Here is a 25675-nt window from a genome sequence, read left to right on the forward strand (position 1 = left end):
TGGGTCGCCGATGTAGTTCGAACGCCACGACATGCGTCACCCTCATTGATAATTAGACGCAACGCAACGCCGCATCGTCCCGCCCCATTAGCCAATTTGCACTTCATTAGCGCGGCGTTGTTCGAGCTCCAGCTCAACTTACTTAGCACGCCCAACGCACACACACACACATACACACACACACAGAAGAGGGAATGAGAGAGAAGGACATTGAACAGTGAAACTCAGTGGCTTAAAGGATACCTAATGAGTTTTTATTTGCCTCGATGATATGTTGACGACATGCAGTCGCAAATCTGAATCGAAGAAGCCTGAGCTTGAGCCCCTTTTCATAGCGAATGCTTTGTTGCGGTTGTTGCCTGTGACATATTTATGAATAGAGAGCTTAAGTCCATGAATGTCATTTAGAATTTTATTCATACGCTTGTCGCACTCGCACTGGACTTGCGATAAACTGATAGAGACCAAGCTGCTTTGTCAGCCTAATCTGCCACATTTATCATCAAAAGTTATTAAAGCCGCTGCCTAATTAGCCTCGTCTTAACGTAGAACAAATCCCAAGTAGTTACAAAGTATTTCCGCAGTTTACTAATTTAATTTTCGATGCTGCAACAATATCAATACATTGCGTATACGCAATTTATCATTCATGCGTCAGAGATTGCAATTTGTAGTTAGGAATTGATTACAATTAACGTATTCATGATAATCTAGTATAAGAAAACAGACTTTATAATATGTAAATTCTTCAATCTAGTATAAGAAATCAGATTTTATAATATGTAAATTCTTCAAACTATATTAATTTCAAGTATTTGAACTCTTCTCTTTGCAGATTCCTTCTTGCGTTTCATGTAAGTGTTTCATACTTTATTCAATGTTATAAAATGAATTTCAATTTACTAAAATGAGGCATACACTATAGTATTTAAGCTTGCCTGCAGATCTATCTGCAATACACAAATGTAAATTTATGTGTTTCTCTGTTTGACTAGAGCACACTATAAAATGCTCTTCTCTTCCTCGTCTCATTCTCTTTCTCTTTCTCTGAGGCAACGCCCGCAACTCGTAGTGAACTTTTGTGCAAACCACTGAAAAATTTTATATTTATGCTTTGGTGTTGCCAACTGAAGTTGAAAAACAAACAAACACCAACACACACATACACACACGCACATTACATAATGTTGGGGATAGTGTGGCCAAGTGGGAGGAAAAAAGAGAGAGAGATAGAAAGGAAGCTGTGTGTGTGTGTGTGTGTGGAGAAGTACAAGCAAATGTAGGAAAAGTTTTAGCTTGTAATTATCATTAGCGATATTGTGTCTAAAGTTTTGAAGCCGCGTATTAAGCGCCCTCTGAGCCACTGAATGCCAAATGGATGCTAGATGCTCTTCTCTCTACGACTGTGTGTGTCTGCATAAGTATGTGTGTGTGTGTGTGGCGCCCACAGTTATGCTTCAAAAAAAGCGCACACTCACATACATAGAATGCAACTTTTGGCTTCATTTAACTTGGCATTTTGATTTGATTGCAGACACAAAGGGGAACGAAGCGAAGATAGAGCAAGAGAAATGAAATATATAGACAGAGATAGAGACAGAAAGAGAGAGAGAGAGGGAGGGAGAAGGGAAAATGAGTGTGTACAAGCGGCGTTAAATCAAATTAAGCGCACCAAATAAACGCCAAACGAGGACCTCCCACGAAGCGGGGCAGCCAAAAAACTTTTAATTGCCAACGCAATTTCTTTTATATTTTCGCTTTTCGCCATTCTTATTATTATTATTATTATAATTTTTAGTGATTTTTTTTGTTTCAAACTTGTTTAAAAGGCTGACCCTACGCATTTTCATTTATGCTAAAGGCATGAAAAGTTGAATTCGAGTAACAAAAGTATAAACTTTAAGATGTAATTAAGGTTTTACATTTGTGTATTAAAATTTTTCTAAATTTCAAAGAATTCCAGCAGATTTATCTTAGTTTATAGGGTATCGCTTAGTTAAGCTTTCGCTTTTCTAGTCTCGTCGCGTGGCAACACGTCGTATGGTTAATAAGTTCTTTAAATTGCATAGATATACAAAAGACTTACCTTAATTTACAGGGTATTGCTGAGTTAACCTTTCAGGTTTCTGGTCTCGTCGCGTGGCAACACGTCGTATGCTTAATTAATTTTAAATGCACTTTTAATAGTTTCGTAGCGTAAAGTTGCCAAACGAATTCCATTAAATGACTAACTCTCCGACTTCTAGCTCAACTCCGAGTGCAACTCTCGCTGTGTCTGTGTCACCTTTAAGGTGCTCTGTTAATTTAACTTTCGCTTGAACTCGAAAGCAAAAAGAAAACAACAAAAAAAAGAGCAGAAAAAAAGCAAATAAATCGCAAAATGGTTGAAAGGAAAAATTGTAACCAGGCGAGCTGGCAGCCCATTCATGTGTGACTGCATTTGTCAGACTCAGACTCAGACTCAGACTTGAACTCAGACTGTGTTTGTTTGTGTGCGTTTGCTGTGTGTGTGACTGAGTTGTGTGTAATTATGTCTGAGATTATGCCCACAGTCATGGCGCTTCTGTCACCTTCACCTTCTTCTACCTTCTGTGCGCTTGCTTCTTGTCCTTGCGGTTGTCCTCAACGTCAAAAGTTTGTGTGGTTTGCTTGGGTGCGAATTTTCGAGTATCTCGCTCTCGCAGTGGCAATGTGCTGATGCCTTGGTATTTGCCTTTGATTGTGCGACAATGACATTAGCTGAAAAGTGACGCAGAAGCTGCGAGGTGCATTCTATTTGCATTTGGAAATCAAATAAGATAATTATTCACTTGATGAATTTATTAATTGATTTAACTAGAACTAGCACTGATCAATAATAAAAGGGTTTAATCTTATAATATGTGTATCAAAGAACCTAAGAAGTTGTGATTACTTCAAATTAAATATCTAGTTCTTAGTAAACAATAATATTGTGAATTCCTATAAGTTGAGAATGTAATAAGTAAATAAATTCAACATCAGTTTATATAATCTATGAGTCTTGTTAATCTGATTACAGAGAATTAAGTCAGTAAGTAAAGAAATTCAGTTGATTTGTTCTGTATGCATAAAACAATAACTTATTAAAAAGAAAAGTTAAAATCAGATATCAAGGTAACTATTATATATAACATACTGCTTGCATAATAATATTTTCCTATGAATAAGCAGTTTCAGTTTGAATATATATTATAAGGAAATAAGCTTTTTATTGTAAAAGAAAAGTTTTAATCAGCTAGCATGGTAAATTCATATTTTATACATAGGCAGCAATAACATTGTAATGTTTTTCTAAATATAAAGGGCTTCAAACTTAATACAAATTAAATTAAAATAAGCTTAGGATTAATTGAGATCTTTAAAGTTATTAAAAATGTATAAAATTTATACATTGGTTTGCTACTGACTTTCAAAGATAGGCTTCTTCTAATTATTCAAATTGATAAAAACTTGAATTATTCTAATCAGGTTAACTGATTTATGCAAATTTACAAGTAGTGGCAGCTAAGTGCACTAAGCTAATGTCATTGTCGCTTGCGGTTGCTGAGTGCTTGAAGTGTGGTCTTAAGATATTTTGTTCATATGCGCTGCTCTCTGACTTAAGTATTCTCATTTCCCTTTAGCTGCTGACGTTGTGATTGTTGTTGTTGCTGCTTCTGCTTCTGCTGCTGTTCGAGCTTGTGCTGTTGGGTTTTGGCTTTTGCTTGGCTCATAAAGTCGCAGGAAGTTATTATCCTAAAAACTTTACCCCTGAGGGCAATACAAACAAAGGCGTAGCAGAGCAACAAAGCGCAGCATTCATGTCTGACTATGAAATGGCGATGCCTGCACTCACACACACACACACACACACACACACACACACACACCCAGTTCTTTGCCTATGCATGAAAATAGAATGTCATAAAATTAGAACGATCATAAGCAGCGCAGCAGGCAACGAACGCATCGCTGTCGAGTTGCTTTGAGTCTCTAGCCAAGTCAAGACGAGTCTTGAACCAACACACACACACACACATAGACACAGAGAGACTTGGCCAACGCGCTGACTTTTTTACAGCTCTTGGCAAAAAGTTGATGGCCAGGCGTTCTAGTGGCCGCCTTAACCCATTAAATTCGCTTTATATTATTCCAACAATATACTCGTATATTAAAAAACACAAATTCCTTAGACGCTGTCCTTCCTCTCTCCCACTCGCTTGGCAGTCTCTTGAAAGAATGCAAACTTGAATTTTAAATTCCATATTCGAATTTGCTTAACACAACGGCTTGAATTTGTCTAGATTTACGGTACAATCCACGCAAAGGGCAAACGGTAAAAGCTAAGAGGAAGCTACAATTTTAAACAAGATAGTTTTCATATGTTGAGCATGTTATCAGGTTGGACTATTCCAATTTCTTTTCAATTTTGATTATTTAAAACCAAACATTAGAAAATTCTGATAAATTCCAATAGTATGAGCTGGGTGTCTTCAATTTGAACACAAAGTAGTTGCAATAGTTTGATAGTGCAATCTTAAAATTCTTCCTAATTCTAAAAATGTAAAACCACGGAATTAAGAAAAGTTCATGCAAAGAGAGATGGGAGATTTAAATTTTTCAATTATTTGATCGTGCAATTTTAAAAAATTGCAAATTCTAACTGTTGAAAACCTAGCTTTGATGGCTACTGACAAATACAACCTTTAAGAGCTGAGAGGCAGCAATTTTCACACAAAATAGTGTTCGTAGCTTGATAGTGCAATAAGGCTGGGTTTTGCAAAATATCTTTAATAGTATCTATGTAGTTAAACGGTAAGAGCTGGGAGACTACAATTTTAATTTAAAACGGCTTTATTGTCTTAAAACTTATTTAAAGAAATAAAAGACAGGCGAATTTGTGGGAGTAGTTTTTTAATATCTCATGATTTCCAAATGTGTGCCATTTCAAATTAAATTCTCCAACTTATCTTTCACTTTTTTAATGAAAAAAGTAACTTATCTTTTATTTATTTTAAGTCTTGCCATTACATATGCGCTTAGCATATTATATTTATAAATATATAACAAATATTGGCTTTACTCTTCTCAATTTAAACGCAGTCTGGAATAAACTGAATTTTACGCTCTGCTTTTGTTTTAGAATAAGCAGTTAAATTTTCATTATAGTTAATGTTGGAAGTGCAGCGACTACAGCAAGTTAGTTTTAAGGGCTTAGAAGATAGTCATGTTGCGCGTTTGCACATGTATTAGTTTAGAGCTCACAGTTATCCTGTTGGCCATCCTGTTGGCCATCTTCAGGTGTAGTTAAAAACGCAAAAGCATTGTCTGCATAAATTAAATGTTTACGACTTCCGTTTGCTCGTTCTTGTTCTCTATGTGTGTCTGTGTATGTGTGTGTTTGTGTGGTTTGCAAGTGTGTGTGTGTGTGGTGCAGGTGGTTGCTATTAAAAAGCCAAAATGTAGTCGTATGCATGCAACACCCTACGACAGACAGAGAGAGAGAGAGAGAGAGATAGAGAGGGAAAGCCAACTGGGATTATGGCCATGGCCATGGTTAGCTCCTTTTGTTGCAGAACTGACTTTGTTGTTGCTTTTCTTGTTATTCTTGTTGTTGTTGTTGTTGTTGTCGTTGTTATGGTTGTTGCCGGTGCGCTAATTTTTAATTACGACCACTAAATATTCAATTTTTAGTGCCAGGCAAAGGCAAATGCAAACACTTCCTTTTCCGACGCGTTCCGAGCGTTGCTTTTTGTTTTACGGATTAACAGTCAGAGGGTGTGTGAAGGGGATAGCGATATAGCGATGTGCAAGAGAGACAGTTAATTCCGGGTCCCTTTGGAATTGCAAATGTTGTGTTTATTTTAAAACCATATTATCACAAAAGCTTCATTCCAACCGCAGATTGCAGTTTGCAATTGGTGCCAACGATTCACTTGATTCTTTAAGTCCAACTTAATCTAGCAATCTTCAACATTTTTCTCAAGTCTTAGCTTTTACTATAAGCTACGACAATCAGTTGAAAATTATGGCTGTTATTGAACAGAATCAATCTCAAGCTGTTTTCATAGATGAACGAAAATATCGATAATAATAAAACATTTTAGTGAACGAAGGTGAATCATATCTTCAGTTTAAATAGTTGCAGATCTTAAAATATTGGATCTATTCGATCTGAAAACAAATTCTTGAAATAAGATTTTATTGGTTGAAAAACTTGAATTTGCCTTTAAAGACTAATATATTAGGATTAAAATCATGTTTCAAGAATGTTTTATTCTAGATTAAGAAGTAGATTGCAAATCTTGACTTAAGAATAAATCTTTTTGGATCAATTTTTACGTCAAACAAATGTTGATTCAAGATTTTATAAGTGAACAGATGGAAGAGACATATTGACATATCAACAGAATTCAATTTATATATGTTATTTATGTGAGCATGGCAACTTTTAAATAATGGAATGTATAAATTTACGTACTGAACCTAAAACATTTGTTTATACAGTAGTTGTAAAGCGAGTACTTGGCTTTCAAATAATATGAAATTTTGTTCTTTATTTTATGAGATAAGAAGATTTTTTGTAGTCACTCGAAGTGACCTTAACAATTTTCTGATGTGTTCAACAACTGGCTGATTAATGAAGAATCCAGAGCGGGAGAGGCACAGAGAGAAATAGAAAGGGATAGATGAAGATAGAGTTTAGTTTAGTATTACTAATCGAGCAATTCAGTGTAACTTTTACTTTTAAGGTTATCAGCTTAACTGCTTATTTCTCAATTGCAAACATTAAATATGCTGAGCGTGAAAAATTATTATACAATATTATATTGAGAAGCTGTTTCGATCTAAAAGTTCGTGGTGCGCTGTTTTTAGTTGTGCTTCGTAGTGCGGTCGAATAACAGCTTTATAATGCTGCTCCGATATTATATATTCTTTGCATTGTTGCCTAGTGGAATATTTGCTGACTTATGTGTAAAACGAGAAAGAAGAATAATAAATGGAGTCTTACAAACTATAGTAAGTTATAATGTATATCAAAGAGATGTAAAAATTACACGCTTTTTTTTGTAGAACTTTAAAATATGTTGTCCTGGTTATAAACAAGAAATCACGAACGACAGAGTTGGTTTCAAATGTGTGCCAATATGTAAAGGCGATTGTGGCAATGGAGACTGCACCAGTCCCAATAGTTGCAGCTGTAATGTTGGATATACTAATAAGGATCGTGATGCATCTCAGAGGTACGTTGAAATGTGGTGCAAAAGAAACAGCGCAACTTTAAGTTATCTTCTTCAATTAGATGTGTGCCAGACTGTGACGGAGGCTGTGGCAAGGGGGAGTGCATTGCACCAAACACTTGCCAGTGCGAAGACGGCTACGGAGCGACGAAGACGGATCATCATTGTGCCCCCATTTGCAGCAGTGGCTGCCCCAATGGATTCTGCGAGGAACCGGGAAAGTGTAGTTGCAACGAAGGTTACGCTCAAGCCGATAATCAGACTGACGCTGCTTGCCTGCCTGTTTGTGAAACAGAATGTGGCGAGCATCGCAGATGTGTGGCACCCAATACCTGTGAATACGTTGAGGAATATATTGGCAAAGTCGATGAGTGCACCGAGCATGTGGATGGACTTCAAGGTGTCATGGACTTCCTTAAGCATTGGATGATTGAGCTTGCGATCTGTGTGGCATCAGTGATAACATTGCTCATAGTTCTCTGCATTTTCGTAGTGAGAAAGAAATGAAGAACCAAAATTCCAGTAAATAGGCGAGGTTAGTTTCTCAATATGAACAACTCGTTTTACGCACCATCGGCGCAATTAATTATCGAAGAAAGTAATCAGAGCTTTGAGGAGAAGTAGAACGCTTAGTATTTATTTATAATACTCAATATATATACTTAAGTGAGATAATGAAAACTGAAGAGATTAAGTAAATAAAAGCAATGATAATAAACAACAAAATTGTGCAATAATTTAATCAACAATACATTATTCTCAGCTTCTGCACATCTTTGGCACTAAGACCGATACGTTGACCTATTTTGACGCCTCTCTTGAGTGGAACTATAGTTGGTTTCTCATTCTTGGAGAACGCATACGCACCGTAGTGCATTAAGCTGGCGTAATCATAGCCGAGCTGATGTATAGTATGTTAATCATTTGTTTGTACATTAGTTGCGTAATCGAGTACTTGGCTTTCAAATAATGTGAAATTTTGTTCTTTATTTTATGAGATAAGAAGATTTTTTTAGAAGCTTAAAGTGACCTTAAAAATTTTCTGATGTGTTCATCAACTGACTGATTAATGAAGAATCCAGAGCGAGAAGGCAGAGAGAGAAATAGAAAGTGATAGATGAAGATAGAGAGAGAGGGGAGAGAGAGATAGAGAGAGAGGGGAGATAGAGATAGAGAGAGAGAGAGAGAGAGAGAGAGAGAGAGAGTCAGAAACTTACTAATATTATCAGTCGATTCTGGGATTTACTCACGCAAACTGAGCTTAAACCTGTTTCTACTAGTTCTACAATGAACGATATTGAGTCTTTAGGTCATAGATAATTATCATTTTGATGTTTAGTATTACTAATAGAGCAATTCAGTGTAACTCTCACTTTTAAGTTTATCAGTTTAAATGCTTATTTCTCAATTGCATTAAATAAACATTAAATGTGCTGAGAGAGAAAAATTATTATACAATATTATATTGAGAAGCTGCTTCGATCTAAAAGTTCGGGTGCGCTGTTTTCAGTTGTGTTTCGTAGTGCGGTCGAGTAAAAGCTTTATAATGCTGCTCCGATATTATATATTCTTTGCATTGTTGCCTAGTGGAATATTTGCTGGCTTTTGTGAAAAAACAGAAAGGAGAATGATAAATGGAGTCTTAAAAACAAGGGTAAGTAATAAAGTGTATCAAATAGATGTAGAAATTTCACGCTTATTTTTTGTAGATAATTAAAGTATGCTGTTTTGGTTATAAACAACAAATCATGAACAACGGAATTGGTTTGAAATGTGTGCCTATATGCAAAGAGGATTGTGGCAATGGAACCTGCAGCAGTCCCAATAGTTGCAGCTGTAATGTTGGATATACTAATAAGGATCGTGATGCATCTCAGAGGTACGTTGAAATGTGATGCAAAAGAAGCAGCGCAAGATTAAGTCATCCTCTTCAATTAGATGTGTGCCAGACTGTGACGGAGGCTGTGGCAAGGGAGAGTGCATTGCACCAAACACTTGCCACTGCGAAGACGGCTATGAGGCGTATAATCATTGTGCCCTCAAATTGCCCCAATGGCTACCGCTAGGCATCGGGAAAGTGTAGTTGCAACAAAGGTTATGCTCAAGCCGATAATCAGAATGACGCTGCTTGCCTGCCTGTTTGTGCAACGGAATGTGGCGACTATCGCAAATGTGTGGCACCCAATACCCGAGAAAATCTAATCTGAATTCAATTTATATATATATTTATGTCTTTTATGTGAGCATGGCAACTTTTAATTAATGGCATGAATAAATTTCCATTCGTATACTTTTTATAAATCGATGTTAGTCATTCTTTTATACATAAGATGCACAACTCGACTACTTGATTTTAACACAATATGGAAATTTGTGCTTTATATTGTAATGACTTTTTTGTGTTCGCTCGAAGTGACCAACTGACTGATCAATGAAGAATTCAGATAGAGCGAGAGAGAGAGAAAACTTGATAACATTATCAGTCGATTCTGGGATTTACTTCACGCAAGCTAAGCTTATAATAAACCTGTTCTCAGAGTTCTTCAATGATCGGTACTGAATCTTTAGGTCAGTGAATCATAGATAATTATCATTTTGCTGTTAATAATAATTCTGGTACTGCTTCAAGTATTACTAACAGAGCAATTCAGAGTAACTTTCGCTTTTAACTTTATCAGTTTAACTACTTATTTCTCAATTGCATTAAATAAATATTAAGTACGCTGAGAGAGAAAATGAGTCATACAAAAATACTTTGAAGCTGCTTGGATCTGTAAGTTCGTAGTGCGCTGCATTCAGTTGTGTTTCGTAGTGCGGTCGAGTAAAAGCTTTATAATGCTGCTCCGATATTATATATTACTTGCATTGTTGCCTAGTGGCATATTTGCTGACTTTTGTAAAAAACCAGAAAGGAGAACAATAAATGGAGTCACAACTACAAGAGTAAGGCGTAATGTTTATCAAAGAGATGTAGAAATTTTACGCTTTTTTTTTGTAGCAAATTAATATATGCTGTCCTGGTTATAAACAAAAAAACACGAACGACAGAGTTGGTTTCAAATGTGATCCGATATGTAAAGAAGATTGTGGCAATGGAGACTGCAGCAGTCCCAATAGTTGCAACTGTAATGTTGGATATACTAATAAGGACAAGGATCCAGCTAAGAGGTATTTTAAAATGTGGTTCAAAAGGAGCAGCGCAACTTTAAGTCATCCTCTTCAATTAGATGTGTGCCAGACTGTGACGGAGGCTGTGGCAAGGGAGAGTGCATTGCACCAAACACTTGCCACTGCGAAGACGGCTATGAGGCGGATAATCATTGTGCCCCAATTTGCAGCAGTGGCTGCCCCAATGGATACTGCGAGGAACCGGGAAAGTGTAGTTGCAACGAAGGTTACGCTCAAGCCGATAATCAGACTGACGCTGCTTGCCTGCCTGTTTGTGAAACAGAATGTGGCGAGCATCGCAGATGTGTGGCACCCAATACTTGTGAATGTCTCGAGGAATATATTGGCAAAGTCGATGAGTGCACCGAGCATGTGGATGGACTTCAAGGTGTCATGGACTTCCTTAAGCATTGGATGATTGAGCTTGCGATTTGCGTGACATCAGTGATAACATTGCTCATAGTTGTCTGCATTTTCGTAGCGAGAAAAAAACGAAGAACCAAAATTCCAGTAAATAGGCGAGGTTAGTTACACAAGAATGTGAAAGATTTCAAATGTAATGGGCTCATCATGTATTTCAGAATCCGCAATATTTCTCAATAGGAACAACTCAATTTACGCACCATCGACGCAATTAATCATCGAGGAAAATAATCAGGGCTTTGAGGACAAGTAGAACGCTTAGTAATTATTTATAATACTCCTTATATATACTTAAGAGAGATAATGAAAACTGAAGAGATTAAGCAAATAAAAGCAATGATAATAAACAACAAAATTGTGCAATAACTTAATCAACAATACATTATTCTCAGCTTCTGCACATCTTTGGCACTAAGACCGATACGTTGACCTATTTTGACGCCTCTCTTGAGTGGAACTATAGTTGGTTTCTCATTCTTGGAGAACGCATACGCCCCGTAGTGCATTAAGCTGGCATAATCATAGCCGAGCTGAAAGTCATCCGAGTGATATATCTGAAAATTGTGTTGCTCTCCCTCTTCGATGTTTGCCAAGTTGATTCGCACGTATCGATCTCGCCTGGGATCGTTTTGCATGTGCAACAAGGCCAGCGAATGCAACAGCTCGTGTTGTATGATGCCACGTTGCATGCAACCTTTGCCCAAGTTTAGAGTTTGCCACTCGCCCAGATAACCGATGTCCGACCAGCAGCCGTCGTCCGTTCTCTGTAGATTCACTTGCGGCTCCTTGAGATTGTGGGTGCGTCGAAATTTGATGCATGTTCTTGCTGAAATATCCGCCATGGCGTTCATCACCAGCAAATAGTCCGCAAAGGCTGTCGAAAATTATTTGAATTGGATTTTAGTTTCTAGATTGATTCTATTCTCTTACCCATTCCCTTGCCCACGCTGTAGACAAGCGTACTGTTTGGCCAATAGTAACCAGACCAGGTCAACGCATTGCGATGGAGTGCATTAGAGTTGAAGTACTTCAATTGTGCTGTCGTCAATCGCATTTCATTCGCCTGCATTGAGTTTAAGCAGCTCCACATGAAAGCTAACAGAATGTAGCTGAAACTGGACATTTTGTGAATGATTCTCGATTTGAAGTTTCCCATTCATTTTATACATTTTTACCCATGGTTTAAGAGTGAACAGAAAGATAAGTCGTTAAATTGATTCTTGTGTAATATACTGGGTTTGCCTTGTTGATAAGCATGAGTTTGTTAGCCTTAGCGTCGTGGAATTTGGATTCATTCATTCGCTGCTATATAACTTCCTAATGTAAGATTAATTACAGGCATCCGTTCGATGTTATCTGTGTACTCAGATTTCGAAAACCCTGAACTTGAAATGCTTAAGTGATAATTTAATTTATTTATTTAAGTACTGTTGCATTTATATTACAAGTGGTACAAAAACCCACTTTTAAATTGGTATATTACGGATTATGATATATTTTAAATTCTGTAGTATATTTTAGGCATGGTGTTAAATTTATGTACATTTCGATGTACTATATCTTTTTAGTGTTTTTATGTGTTAGTTATACAAACGTTTTTCGGAATTATTCATGTGCTGCTCTGAAACTTGCTAGTGTAGGATTAATAAAAAACAACCGCTCGTTTTTATCTGTGTACTCGTGATTTGTGCACTCAGATTTCGCAAACCCTGAACTTGAAATGTTTAAGCGATAAATTTATTTAAGTTTAAGTAGTGTTGCGTATAATGCGAGTCATTAACAAGTTACACATTTTTATAGGTATATTATGGCATATGCTATTTTTGATATTCCATGGTGTATTTTAAGCAAAACGTTAAATATACATTTCGCTGTATCTTTTAAGTATTTTTATTTGTTAGTCACGCAAGTGTTTTTAATTAATTTAAACTTATATTATGATTAACACTTGCTTGCTGGTTCCTATCGAATATTTGTTTATTTTTATACCGTGTAAGGGTATTACAACTTTGTGCCGGTAACAAGCTGAAAAATTTATTGAAAAAATACTTTTTTATGGGGATAAACGCCTACTTACTAAGCTTATTTGGTATATATTGACCTATATGGTATAATTCGAATGAAGTGTTTCATTGATATACCAAATATAGCCCTCGGTATATTATTAGTATTTTTGAGTCCTACTTAGTGCAGGTCTGAACTGATTTGGTATATATTGACCCCTATCGTATATTTAAAATAGTACTCCATAAATATACCAAATATAACCTTTGGTACATTTGCAGTAATTCTGCAGTGTAATATTTCTGAATATTTTTAAAATAGTACTGCATTCTTTTGCTTTTATTAACAATGGGTAGCAGGTATCTCACAGTCGAGCATGCTCGACTGTAACTGTCTCACTTATTTTTATTGAGAAGTGTGATATTTGTGGTTTTATTCTATATATGATTTGACCTTAGTATTGACGACTTATAATATTTTCTTTTTCCAGATACACATGTATATGTTAATTCATTGTGGCTGCACGCGCCGAGATTACTCAGCTCTTCGGTAAGTAAGAAAAATTCTATTTTCAAGCCACATCCGCTTTATTTATAAATACATAATACGTACATTTCGCTGGCGATAACTAACAACAAACCAAGCGTAATCTAAGCGAATGCACCGCATTCACTAAGCTTATTTAAAAAGTCGTCGTATCCAATAATGATTACATATTGTTCAGGCAGCGCTAATGTCTTTTTATTATGATGTGTGTTTGATGTAAAGTCCTTTGTGACGCAGGGCAAAATTCTTTTCATATTTACGCATTTCTTTCGCAACTTAATGATGATAAATTTCATTGCCTTATTGCCATTTACTCATCGGAACTCGCGCTTCTCCAAGAAAAGATGCCAGCTCGAATTTAATCAGTTTATGGTGTTGACAAATGTAATTAGGAAAACGCTACTGTCGCTGTCATTTCTGTTGAGATTAATTTCGGCAACGTCTCGCGCATTACGTTAACGATTTGATAAGCGCGCACAACAACAAAAAAGTGAAATGGAAAAGGTCACAACCCAACAGGTAAAAATGAGAGATAAGGAAAACAAACTAAATGCCAGCTGAATCAATCGCCAATTCATTCCGGGAATTTATTCATTTTTAAACAACAGCTAAAAGTATGCCAGGAAAAGGCAAAAAAAAGGTTGCCTCCTCAACGACAATCCGATTCTTCGAAATTATCTGATGATAACGGTGGGAAAGGGCTTTTGTTTACACATTGACAACTAAATAAATTAAATTTCTGCATAAGTTTTGCAGTTAAAAACTGCAGTGTTCCTAGAAAAACAAATGCAGTGTACATCGATCTTATGTTACGCACACGAAACGTGTTTGTCTAAAAACTAAAGATTAGATAAGATCTAAAGCCGATTGCCGTTGAATTTCCCAATCCACAAATTAGAGTTGTAAATTTTAAAATCGCCATTGACCATAAATAAAGTTGCTGGTCAGCACATTCCGAGGCTATGGCAACTAATCAGCTGAACAGTCGCACCCAAACGCTAAAGTCGTCAACATGAGGTCTCTGCTGATTGTTTCGCTGCTGATCTTTGCCCTGGCCAAGGATATCTCAGCTGCCCCAGCTCGCGTGGAAACCGATCCTGAGCTGACAGCGGGATATTTCGAGGGAGACATGGTGCTGGAGCAGCAAGGCAGGAATGGATTGGTCAATGAGAACTATCGCTGGCCGAATCGCATTATCTACTACTTCATCAACAGAAATATAGGTGAGGATCGATATCGATAGGCCATAAACGATACACGATAAACAATTATGCAATACCGATACAGATCAAGAACATCGTGATCACATTCTTCGCGGCATTCGTGTTCTCGAGGCCAACTCGTGTCTGGTCTTCAAGGAGGCCACCAGCGATCAGTCGTACTATATAAATGTCACCTCGGAGGCGGGTGGCTGCTACTCATATGTGGGTTATCTGAACCGTGTGCAGCAGCTGAATCTGCAGAACTATGACATCGACACCGGCTGCTTCAGAATCGGCACAATTGTGCACGAATTCCTGCACTCTTTGGGCTTCTATCATCAGCACAGCACCTGGAATCGGGATGATTATGTGCGCATTGCCGAGGAGAACATTACCGAGGGCACTCAGAGTAACTTCAACAAGTATACGAATGCCACAGTGGACAACTTTGGCGAGGACTACGATTACAGCAGTGTCATGCACTACACTGCGTATGCATTCTCCAAGAACGGTGAAATGACTATTGTGCCACTTCAGGAGGGAGCTGAGGAGCTCATGGGACAGCGATTGCAAATGAGTGATGCGGATATCAACAAATTGAATACCATGTACAGGTGTCCGCGCAAAGTCTAAAGCGCATTGATTGTCTGCCGATTGTGCACAGAGAGAAAAAGCGTTGGAAAATCAAGAATAAATCCTTGAATTAATACCTGGAGCATTATTTCTAAACATTTTAGATTTGGCATTTGTAAAATGAAATAGATTTCTTATCGTATTGAGTGAAAAGATACAGTAAATTCAAAAATTCAATATTATTTATATTTTAAAGAAAGAAACATTTCTTTTCCGATTTTATTCCAAGTGAATCAAGGCCTTCTTTTGTTAACTTGGGCGAAAGTTCGTGACATGAAATGGATTTCATATTATATTGAGTTGAAAGATATAGTCGGTTCAAGAATATTATATTCTTAATTTTGGAATGGAAAAATGGGAAGATAGAAACATTATGGGGGATTTAATTCTTATCAAGAGCTCTTTTTCTTAACTTTGGTCGAAAATTCTAGACTTGTCATTGCGAAATAAGAATCTCTTCATATCATGCTTAGTTCCAGAATATTATGAACTCAACAACACTTCCTTCATTCTTAAATTAAGAATACAAAAGTTTGAAGAAGCAAGCATTTTTATTAAATTTTCTAACTTATAGTTCCTTAGATTTTTGTCTCCATTTAAAGTACTCTGATGGAACATAATTGTTCTCTACTTTTAGTTTCTTTTCTTTGAGTCCCCATTTAAAGTACATTTTAATGGAATATCATCTTTCTCTACTTTAAGTCTCCATTTAAAGTACATTTTAATCGAACATCATCTTTTCCTACTTTTAGTTTCTTTACTTTTAGTCTCCGTTTAAAGTAGTTAATTCCTTATCGAATATCGTTTTTTCTCACTGTGTGATATTGAATAGTTGAATAGAATTGTGGTTATCTGTTTGGTAATATTATCGTAGCAGCTGCCGGATTCGTTACGAGTCGATTCGATGATTAGATAAGATCTAATTGTTGCAGTTTATGACACGAAAAGTCCGCCAATAAATTCACAAAAATAAATAAAGACTGCAATTACATTCGCAATAAAGATAAAACTGCTTTCTACCAGGAATTGATTCCCACCCATTCAATTTAGACAGTCTTTATTTGTCTATGACAGCGAAAACATGAATTGCCTTTTGCTATTCACCCTACTTTGGGCGAGTATCCTGGGAGATGTGTGGACAGCTCCTGGAAATCGCGTTGAAGTGGATCCCGAGCTAACTGGCGGTTACTTTGAGGGCGATATGATGTTGAGTCCTCTGGCGCGGAATGGATTGCGAAGTGAAACTTATCACTGGCCCAATGGAATCGTCAGTTATTATATCAATAGCAACATTGGTACGTCGCAGTTCCGATTTCAGCCGCAAACTTACAGTTGAAACTGTTTGCAGATCAAGCACATCGGGATCACATTCAACTCGGAATGCGCATTATCGAGCTGAAATCGTGCCTCACCTTCAAGGAGGTCTCCAAGGATCAGTCGGAATATGTGAATATAACCGCAGAGTCGGGTGGCTGCTATACAGCTGTTGGATATCAAAGGAAAGTGCAGCAGTTGAATTTGCAGACTTATGACTTGGATGAGGGTTGTTATCGCCTTGGCACAATTATGCATGAGATTCTTCACGCCGTGGGTTTCTTTCATCAGCAGAGCACCTGGAATCGCGATGATTTCGTGCACATTGCCACCGAGAATATCGCCGATGGGAAGGAGCATAATTTTGAGAAATATTCCGAGAATCTTGTGGAGAATTTCGATCAGACTTATGATTATGGCAGCGTCATGCACTACACACCTTATGGCTTCTCCAAGAATGGAGAGATGACCATTGTGCCGCTGGAGGAGGGTGCGGAGAAGGTCATGGGACAGCGCGTGCAAATGAGTCAGATCGATATCGACAAGCTGAACATTATGTACAAGTGTCCCAAGCAGATATAAAGTGATTCAATCGATTGCTAATACTGTAAAGAAATTACAGATAATTGTGCTTTAAAAGTTAAGAGACTTTAAGTGTTTACCAACAGTATAAAAAAATTACAGATGTGTAAAGAATTTACAAATATTTGTGCTTTAAAAGTTAAGAGGCTTAAAGTGATTGCTATCAGTGTACAGATATTACAGATATGTTTAGCAAAACTTCATCTGCTAACAGATTCTGTTAATGTTAAGAGATCAAAGCGATTGCTAATAGAGTAAAGAAATTGCATTTATGTGTAGCAAAAGTTAATTTTTGTAGAGTGAAGTATGAAGAGACTTAAAATTTAGATTACAATATTCTGTCTTCAAAACATGTTGAGGGAACTTATCTTGCTAACTATAATATATTGCTTGTTTCTTGATTAATAACAGATGTTTTCTTAAGATATTAGAAAGGCTTTCTGTTTTTTTTCTTAACCACTTTAAATTTTTAGGAAATATCCATTCACTTTTAGTCCTTTGATATTTACTTCAAAGCAAAACAACCAAATGCGTAATAGTTTTTAAAATGAATTTCAATTAATTTTTCGTTTGTAAATTAAATTTTAAAAAACTTTATTCGATTTAACATCCTTATTCAATCAGTTTAAAGTTGGCGACTTTTAATTGCGCCCAAAAGTGAGCTAATATTTCAGTGCAACATTCTCGTTGCTTATCTACTCAAGCACAGGGTGTTTCGTCTGTTTGGCAAATATAAATAAAGCACAAAGCGTGTGCTTACATGTTGTATTTGCCGATTATCGGTCAATTTGGGTTATCAGCTTAGTCAATTAACCACTTTTGCGAAGGCCAAAAACCCCCAAATACACTTTCAAGCAAATCTGGTGCTAATTTGAATCGTCGGAAATTGAATTTGGATTGTAGTTTTGAAGTGGGGCTAATCTTAGTTGAGTTGTATTTTTATGCCGGATGCCGTCACCTGTTTAGTAGAATACTTAAGGGGATTTCATAACAACAAAATCCACTTAATGCTACGATCGAGAAAGAGACAGAAAGAGAGCTAGAAAATGTCAGTTGTAGTTCTACTTAGATAAGCGCCATTCAAGTCCAAAGACAAAAGAGGTTTACTTGTTAGGCGAATCGATTACTCGTGTTCTCGTATCTGGAACTTATCGTGCAAGTATCGTCGGCTCATTACTCATCCATGGAACAGGCAACAGAAATACATTGGGCACTCGAGTAGGCAATCAGGGGGCTGATAATAACGATACTATTTCAATCAATGCATAGCAAATTGATTGATAATAATAATATTTAACACATGACGTAGGCGCTGCCTAGGAAGACCTTTGGGACTACCTTTGCACAAGCAAAGAGATGCCAAAGGGAGGAGTGCCAGTTAGTTTAGTAACAATGAATTGACAAGAAGTTGGCGCCTTAATACTACAGCACTCCAATAATGATCCACTGATCTATTTTTGTTGTTAACTTTGCCGACTTCTGTTGCACAACGAACCGTTTGCCCCGATCATATTTTGCGGCACTATCTGAGCACAATCGATTGCTTGTATCTAATCTGTGGTCTCAGCATGGCCACTGGCCACCAAAGCACATATTTATGTCCAATCGCAGCTCCGCACTGGCGTTAGTTAACGTTGAGCAACGTCGCGAGCAAGATGCAACACTCTCTGGCAAGTAAATTATTACTACTCTTAGTTGTGCTGTCCAGCCAACTGCTGCTCAGTGTGGCGCTTCCCATTGGATCACGGACTTGGACTTTAGATCCCGAGGAAGCGGGCGGATATGCGGAGGGAGATATGCAATTGACGCAAGAGCAGCAAGTGCAACTAGAGCAAGGACCGAAGGGACGCAATGGACTGATTGATGCCACCAAACGTTGGCCACAGAATCAAGTGATCTATCAAATCTCCGAGGACTTTGATGCCGCCCACAAGGAAGCAATACAACAGGGCATTCAAACGCTGCAGGAAAACTCGTGTCTCAAGTTCCGCGAGGCAACCGCCGAGGATACTGCGTATGTGAGGATAACTGCTAATTCAGGTGGCTGCTTCACCGCAGTTGGCTACAAAGGAGAACCACAGCAAATGAATCTGGAGATTTATCCGATTGGCGAGGGTTGCTTTAGACCCGGCACAATCTTGCATGAGTTTATGCACGCTCTGGGCTTTTATCATCAGCAGAGTTCGGCAATCAGGGACGATTACATCGAGGTGCTCACGGAGAACATTGTGCCCGGCAAGGAGTTTAATTTCCAAAAGTATTCGCCAACTGTCATCACCGACTTTGATGTTGGCTACGATTACGACAGCTGTCTGCATTATCGACCGGGTGCCTTCTCGGTGAACGGCGAGGATACGATAAAACCCCTGGATGATACTGTTGTCATCGGTCAGAGAACGGGACTAAGCAAGAAGGACATTGAGAAGATCAACATCATGTACAAATGTCCGCGTCCAGTTTGATTCAAGTACAAACCAGAGTCTATTGAGTAGACTCTTTGTGTGTGTTTTGTATTATCAAGTATTATTAGCAGCAAGGACATCATAAGTCTGGTCTGGATCGAAGTACAAGCCAGAGTCTATATTGGTGTAGACTCTTTGGGTTTTTGTATTCGCAAGTATTATTATTAGGACAACAGTGTGATATATTTATGCAGGCCGAACAACTTAAGTTGTGTGCGGTTCCCCTTCGATTCTAATCTTTGAATGTGTATTTATAATTTTTGCGAGTCGAGTGAATTGCGTAAATTAAACTAAATACTAACTTTATGACAGTTTGGTGTTGTTTTTTCTTCATTTTTTAATTTTTGCAAAACTTTGATGATAAGCAGTCAGTTGGGTTTGGTTTTGGTTCTTTTCTCTTATCTCAAGTGTCGGAACAATCGCAACACAATTGGCATGAAGTTAAATGCGTGTTTAGTGTTGTGTGTCAGGGTCGCAAATCTGTGCTGGATAATGGATATATATACAGTTTCGGGGTTCTATGTTGAGTTGGGAGACCGCACATGAATAATTTTACCTTAAATTAGACGTAGCATCGGAGATTGTGTGTGTGTGTGTGTGTGGTTGCTATTGGATTCCATTGGATGCAGCCAGATGGCTGTGCAATGTTTGCTGTTGCTGTTAACCACGTGGACATGTCTCGGGCTCTGTAATTGCGTGTTCCTAATGCGATTTATATGCGAGATGCAAATGCCGAGCAGCTGCTCCATTTTGCTCTTGCAACTCCGGCGCCCAGCTCGCATCCGTATGCATTTTTGGCTGCTTGTGCGCCACACGAACATGCCTCATATACAGTCAGTCTCTTTCCCTCTTTGTCTCCCTGTCTCTCTCTCTCTCTCTCTCAGTCTGTCTGCTTTCAGCCAAGGCAAGGCACTCAATTCTCGCATTTTGACAGCGCTTGTTAAGACCATAAATTTGATTTTCGATTCGACGACATGTCGCTTCGACACTGCCAATGTCTCTCTCTCCTCTCTCTCTCTTCTCTTCCTCAGTTCACATTGTTTCATTTGAAATTAAGAAAGGACACGAGTCTCTTCCTCCACCTCCAGTTCACTCTCAAAATTAGCATAGACTAGGCACAACGAGCATGACAAGCAACGAATACAGTTACGCTGCATTTGCTTTGAAGTGATTGCAAGATAAGAATGTTTATAATTGAGCACAATGTAGAAAGTGCTCGATCTTTATGGCTGCCGAATTTGCTATCAGATCGATACGAAAGCCACTTTAATTTAATCTGCGACACTTTAGACCGTTTAGAAGCTAGAAATTTATAGCTTAATTTAATGTGAATTCTACTTCAGTTAATCTTAATCACATTAAAAGAATGGTATTTGGATTAGCCCATTAGCTCTCATAATCTTAAAAATATAGCTGCTTATAGAGGCGAGCGGACATTCAGACGGGCAAGGTCTTACCTTTTTGGTCATTCAACTATAATGTTCTAACAACCTTGTAGTACGTTTAATCTACATAATTAAAAGTCTATCTTTAAATTTAATTGAGATGGTAATCAATTGGAATTACCCATGTTTACTCATGTTTAATATATTCTTCAATGGAGTGACACATTTTAGTGACTTTGAAATGCTTTTCATAAATTACTTTGAGTAACAGCAACTAATGCTTACTCTATCTTAATGAGCTTTCCTTTTCATTTTTGTGAAATTCATGCGACAGCTAGAAGAAGTATTAGTCATGTGTTCCAAGTCCCAATAGACGTTTTGAAATTTGTCGCAAAATGGTGATTTTTATTGCGATTAGTTGTTGCCGACCGAGGCATTATGTTTGGACTTAGCTGAGCATTTGGGTCAATTTACTACTAAATTACAGTAGCTATCGTATCCGTTTTGTAAGAGGGGGAAAGTTTGTGTCGAATCGAAACGTAATTCCAGTGAAATATAGCATGTGATTATGGTCATAAAAATATAAAGATTTGAGTTTAAAATTAGTTTATTAAGGCACAGTCTAGCCTCGAGTGCCAACTTTTAACTCAAAACTACATTATAGACTATTTTTGGACTTTGTAACCGACGATAAGGTCTTATTTATGAACAAAATGGAGTCGCTTGTGACTCACGTGATTTAGAAAGTGGCTCGCATTTACAATCAGCTGAATGGCATAGCTAGTATTCGAAGTAAAGATTTCGCTTTAGTATTAATTGTGACGCTGAAAAGTATGCAACACTTTTCAAGCAGGAACTTCAATTGGATTATTGCCGGACGCACAAAAGTATGCAATCCCAAAAAAATACTTATCCGAGTTAAAGCTTACAGAATGGGAAAGAGAGAGGGAGAGAGAACTATAAATAAAACCATTTGCAATTGCATTCTATATGCAAATCAGGCAGCAACAGCAACAACACATCTATTTTTTGGCACTGGCTTTGTGATATTTTTGGTTTGGCTTCGCTTTTCCAATAATAATTCAAATAAACGAATAAGTTTTGCTAAGCAAGAAAAACTCTGCTCGGTGGTTTTGAGAAAACCGCAAACTGGTGAATTTTCACACACACACTCGCACGTAGAAGCAAACAGAGCAGCAGCCGCATAAAATATGAAACAAATTGTAGCAATTTCCCAAAAGGCGGCGGACAAGCAAATGTGACCAGCTTGGAGAGTCCTGCGTCCAGGATATGACCTCAACTCCTTACTCTTACTTCGACTCTCGAGCTGCTTGCGATTTATTGCTGACGAATGCGTATTCAATTTTAAAGCATGCCACAAATGATTTATACATTTGCTTTATATTTTTCACACCAGCTATCGCTATCTATACAGGAAAATTGGTTGAGTTTAGCTCAAGCTCAGGCTTAAGGAAGGAGGAAGCTTTTATGCTTCCGTGTTTTGCTTGGGCACAATTTCGCATCGTTCATATTTATGACTATGACGTCGTAAAAAATTATGCTTTAATTTGATTATGATGCTGAGCAGTTGCTTCCGCCAACACACATGTGAGTTTTACTTTGGTCACATGCTGCGTATACGCAACGCGTCTGCTTAAAAATTCGTTAAAAAGTTATTGACAAACGCAGCGCACGGCGCGAAGCGACTTTTGCGATAAGCCAAAAAAAAAAAATCCTGACTTGCACTTAAAGTTGCTCAACCAATATTCAGTTTTATTTTTATTTTTATCGGCATTCTATTCACTGCTACGAATCATTTTAGTACGATTGCTGATAAATTCCAAGTTTATATCTGAGCTGAGTAAATAAAAGCGAGTGTCAACTTAATGCATAACATGCGTCTTTATTTATTTAGTTTTTTATTTGATTTGCTTTGACTTCGAAATGAGACAATAAATTTATATAATATTTTCTTTTCTTATTTCAGCTGAGCAACATTTATTGGGGTAAGCTCAAAATATATTTTATAAACATTAAATAAACAAACAGTTCAATCAAACATTTTCCACTCAACTAAAACAAAAAAGGACCTCAACTACCTCAACTAACTGCGAGTTAATCGTATAGCGGACTAATTAATTTGCAATTAAATTGCAGCAGCTATTGTGTGTGCTTCCCCTTTCTCCTCTCATTCCTCTCTTCATACTCGCAGTCGCAGCTGCGTTTGCCTTTTGCATGCGCATTAAAATCTTAATTTGAATATGTAACGGTTTGTCTATGCCACTATAATCACTATAATCTCCATTTGCCTGCCGTCCGCTCTGTCTCTGTCTCTGTCTGTGTGTTTGGGTCGCTCATGTGTGTCCGTTGCGTGTCTATGGCGGGGGCGTGTCCCTTTACATATGTGTGTGTGTGTGCGAGTGTGTTAGGTAGCATCATGTTAATTTTAAAAGGTAATTTCGGCGCTGAGCTTATTATGCTCATTAAGTCATCAGCAGCAGCCGCAGCACCAACAACAGCAAAAGCAACAGCATCATCAAGCGCTGACTAAAACAAAACGAAACGAGTTCCTGGTCCCCAGTACACGGGACCTTTGGCCAGGACCTCTGGATCAGGAACTGTATGTATGTACATGTGCTGTGCACAAAATTATAAAGTGCACAGCAGCAGACCGCAAACGTGTGCATTCATTTGCTGTTTCTGATGCTGTTGTTGTTGAGCCCCAGTTGTTGCTGCTGTTGTTGTTGTTGTTGCTCCGCCTGCTGCTTTTGTTGCTTTGGTACTTCACTTCATTTTGAAATACCCTGTGAAAGGATTTGGCTCCAAAGAGGGACTAATAGGCGAATGGGAAATGGATGTTATTTAAATGAAATTTTGGATTGATATTTTATTTTATTTTATTTGGTAGTTAGCTTCCACTCTATTACTAGAAGAACAAATGAACCTAAATTCTTGTTATGTTCATTTATGCACAACTTAAATTTTATCACAATATGCCAGCTCGCTTGTAAGTGTATTATTAGATTAGTACATCAACTTTATCTCCTGAAAATTTCGGTAAAAACCAAAATTTTTTTTGGAAGTAGCTCAACAAAATCTAGATGTCTATTTCTTTTAGTCCTTCACTAAACTTTTACTGCTGAAAAGGTGCAAATATTATAGATAACTAGGATATAAAATTCACTTCTGTTGTATTTGTTTTATTTGGTAGTTAATTTGCACCTAATCGCTAATAGATGATATAAATCTAAAATCTTTTTTATGCTTATTTAAGCACAAGTTCAAGTATAGCAAATGTTGAATGCTTGATTTTGAGTGTATTATAAGTTTAATACATCAACTTTATGTCTTGAAAATTTCAGTAAAATTTAATTTTTCATTTGGTAGTAGTTTAAGAAAATGTAAAAGCATATTTTTGTTAGATCCACTGATAAAATTATTCTGCTGAATCTTAAGCTAAATTTACAAGTTTCACACTAAAATGTAAATGTGTTTCTATCGTGCACTGCTGAAATTTGTTAATTAAATACAGTAAAATACATTCCTTTTGCAATTTTTCATTTGTTTCTCAGTTTGTTCTTTAATTCTTTTTAAATTTATCTTCAATTTGAATGTGAAAACTTACAAGCTTAAAGTTTAACTCATCAACTTTATTTGCTGAAAATTTAAGTCAAATCTAAAGCTTAATTTAAAAGTTCCACACTAAACATCTAAATGTGTTTGTTTAGAGTATCTTTTAGTTTCCCGCTGGTAAAATGATTTTACTGAAAATAAAAGACATTCCTGTTGAAATAAGCAATATATAATTTTGGAATTTGTTTGTTAGTAAAAACAAAATTCTTTTTAAATTTATTTATAATTTAAACTTGAAAATACACAAGCTTAAAGTTTCATTCATCAAATTTATTTCCGGGGAATTTCTGTGAAATCAAATGTTGTGCTGAGTATCTTTCAGTTCTGTTTTGGTCGTCAGCTTTTTTGTGTTGCCAACAGCGGATGGGGGAAGGGGAAGGGGAGCCCAGTACATCGAGCGTGAATTAATTTTTAATGATGTTGTGAACTCTGGTGCGCTGTGAAAACGACTCCCATTTTGTCTATCTTTGCCCCCAAAGCCAGCTGAATGCGTGTCCTCTCAATGAGTGAGCGAGTGTGTGTGTGCGTGTGTGTGTGTGTGTGTGTGTGGACAACACCGGATGTAGGTCATTTCAAAAATTGTTTGCTTTAAATTGCATTTGCGTTTCGCCACGTGATGACATGCAGAGCGAGCGAGCGCCACACGAGCCACAAGTGTTTTTATGGGCACCATGCCAGCTAGCGAAGTACACAAACCATGTCATCAAATGAGATGAGCACTACATGGTGTAACGGGGGGAGAGAGAGGGAAGGAGAGGCAGAGGGAGGCACCATCATCTCTTCACTGGCTGTGCTTGTTTAGCCATTAGTCAAGGATTGCTGCGAACGCATGCGACGAGTAGTGGGTCAACTGCCTAATTAAAAAAATATAAATAATATTCACTTAAAATGCAAATGCAAAAAAATATGTTTAGTTGGCAAATTGCGTTACACACTTAAAAATATGGCAACGCTGTTTACGTTTTACTGGCAAGAATCTAATTCAATTCAAGTTAATGCGGAGAAAGCGTTAATAAGGTAGTTAAATAAAGAATGGAACAGATTTGCTTGGATATGTCGTTGTAATAGATATAATTTCTAAA

The 25675-nt window shown here is 37.3% G+C and overlaps 5 protein-coding genes across 7 annotated transcripts in view; 4 read left to right on the plus strand and 1 right to left on the minus strand.

Annotated features, from left to right (window-relative positions):
• The window catches only part of LOC117564866 (seminal metalloprotease 1-like), a 55524-nt gene extending 38076 nt beyond the window's left edge, over window positions 1–17448 (plus strand). Inside the window, exons 2-5 of the mRNA XM_034243814.2 lie at window positions 836–854; window positions 13327–13385; window positions 16292–16512; window positions 16566–17448. Of these exons, the coding sequence (XP_034099705.2) occupies window positions 13333–13385; window positions 16292–16512; window positions 16566–17113 (822 nt within the window). The 5' untranslated portion in view covers window positions 836–854; window positions 13327–13332 and the 3' untranslated portion in view covers window positions 17114–17448. The remainder of the gene's footprint in view (window positions 1–835; window positions 855–13326; window positions 13386–16291; window positions 16513–16565) is intronic.
• Window positions 8750–11179, plus strand: LOC117565010 (epidermal growth factor-like protein). Of its 3 annotated transcripts, none has more exons than XM_052002120.1 (4): window positions 8750–8895; window positions 8951–9120; window positions 10469–10932; window positions 10991–11162. In XM_052002120.1, the coding sequence occupies exons 1-4, from the start codon at window positions 8788–8790 to the stop codon at window positions 11083–11085; spliced, it is 837 nt and encodes a 278-aa protein (XP_051858080.1). In that variant the 5' UTR covers window positions 8750–8787; the 3' UTR covers window positions 11086–11162. The 3 variants fall into 3 exon arrangements, with proteins under 3 accessions (XP_051858080.1, XP_051858082.1, XP_051858081.1); XM_052002121.1 differs by lacking the exons at window positions 8750–8895; window positions 8951–9120 and adding exons at window positions 10031–10184; window positions 10240–10409 and having other exon boundaries at window positions 10991–11179; XM_052002122.1 differs by lacking the exons at window positions 10469–10932; window positions 10991–11162 and adding an exon at window positions 9180–9335 and having other exon boundaries at window positions 8754–8895.
• Window positions 11161–11955, minus strand: LOC117565011 (zinc metalloproteinase nas-13). Its single transcript, XM_034243956.2, has 2 exons — window positions 11763–11955; window positions 11161–11706 (listed from the first exon to the last, which is right to left on the minus strand). The coding sequence occupies exons 1-2, from the start codon at window positions 11953–11955 to the stop codon at window positions 11204–11206; spliced, it is 696 nt and encodes a 231-aa protein (XP_034099847.1). The 3' UTR covers window positions 11161–11203.
• LOC117564867 (seminal metalloprotease 1-like) lies at window positions 14348–15299 on the plus strand. Its single transcript, XM_034243816.2, has 2 exons — window positions 14348–14605; window positions 14670–15299. The coding sequence occupies exons 1-2, from the start codon at window positions 14395–14397 to the stop codon at window positions 15215–15217; spliced, it is 759 nt and encodes a 252-aa protein (XP_034099707.1). The 5' UTR covers window positions 14348–14394; the 3' UTR covers window positions 15218–15299.
• Window positions 17449–18674: 1226 nt separating the features above from the next.
• Window positions 18675–19886, plus strand: LOC117564862 (seminal metalloprotease 1). The gene has a single exon (XM_034243810.2). The coding sequence runs from the start codon at window positions 18769–18771 to the stop codon at window positions 19573–19575; it is 807 nt and encodes a 268-aa protein (XP_034099701.1). The 5' UTR covers window positions 18675–18768; the 3' UTR covers window positions 19576–19886.
• The last annotated feature ends 5789 nt before the right edge of the window (window positions 19887–25675 follow it).

This window comes from Drosophila albomicans, chromosome 2L (assembly GCF_009650485.2).
Source record: "Drosophila albomicans strain 15112-1751.03 chromosome 2L, ASM965048v2, whole genome shotgun sequence".
NCBI lineage: Eukaryota > Metazoa > Arthropoda > Insecta > Diptera > Drosophilidae > Drosophila > Drosophila albomicans.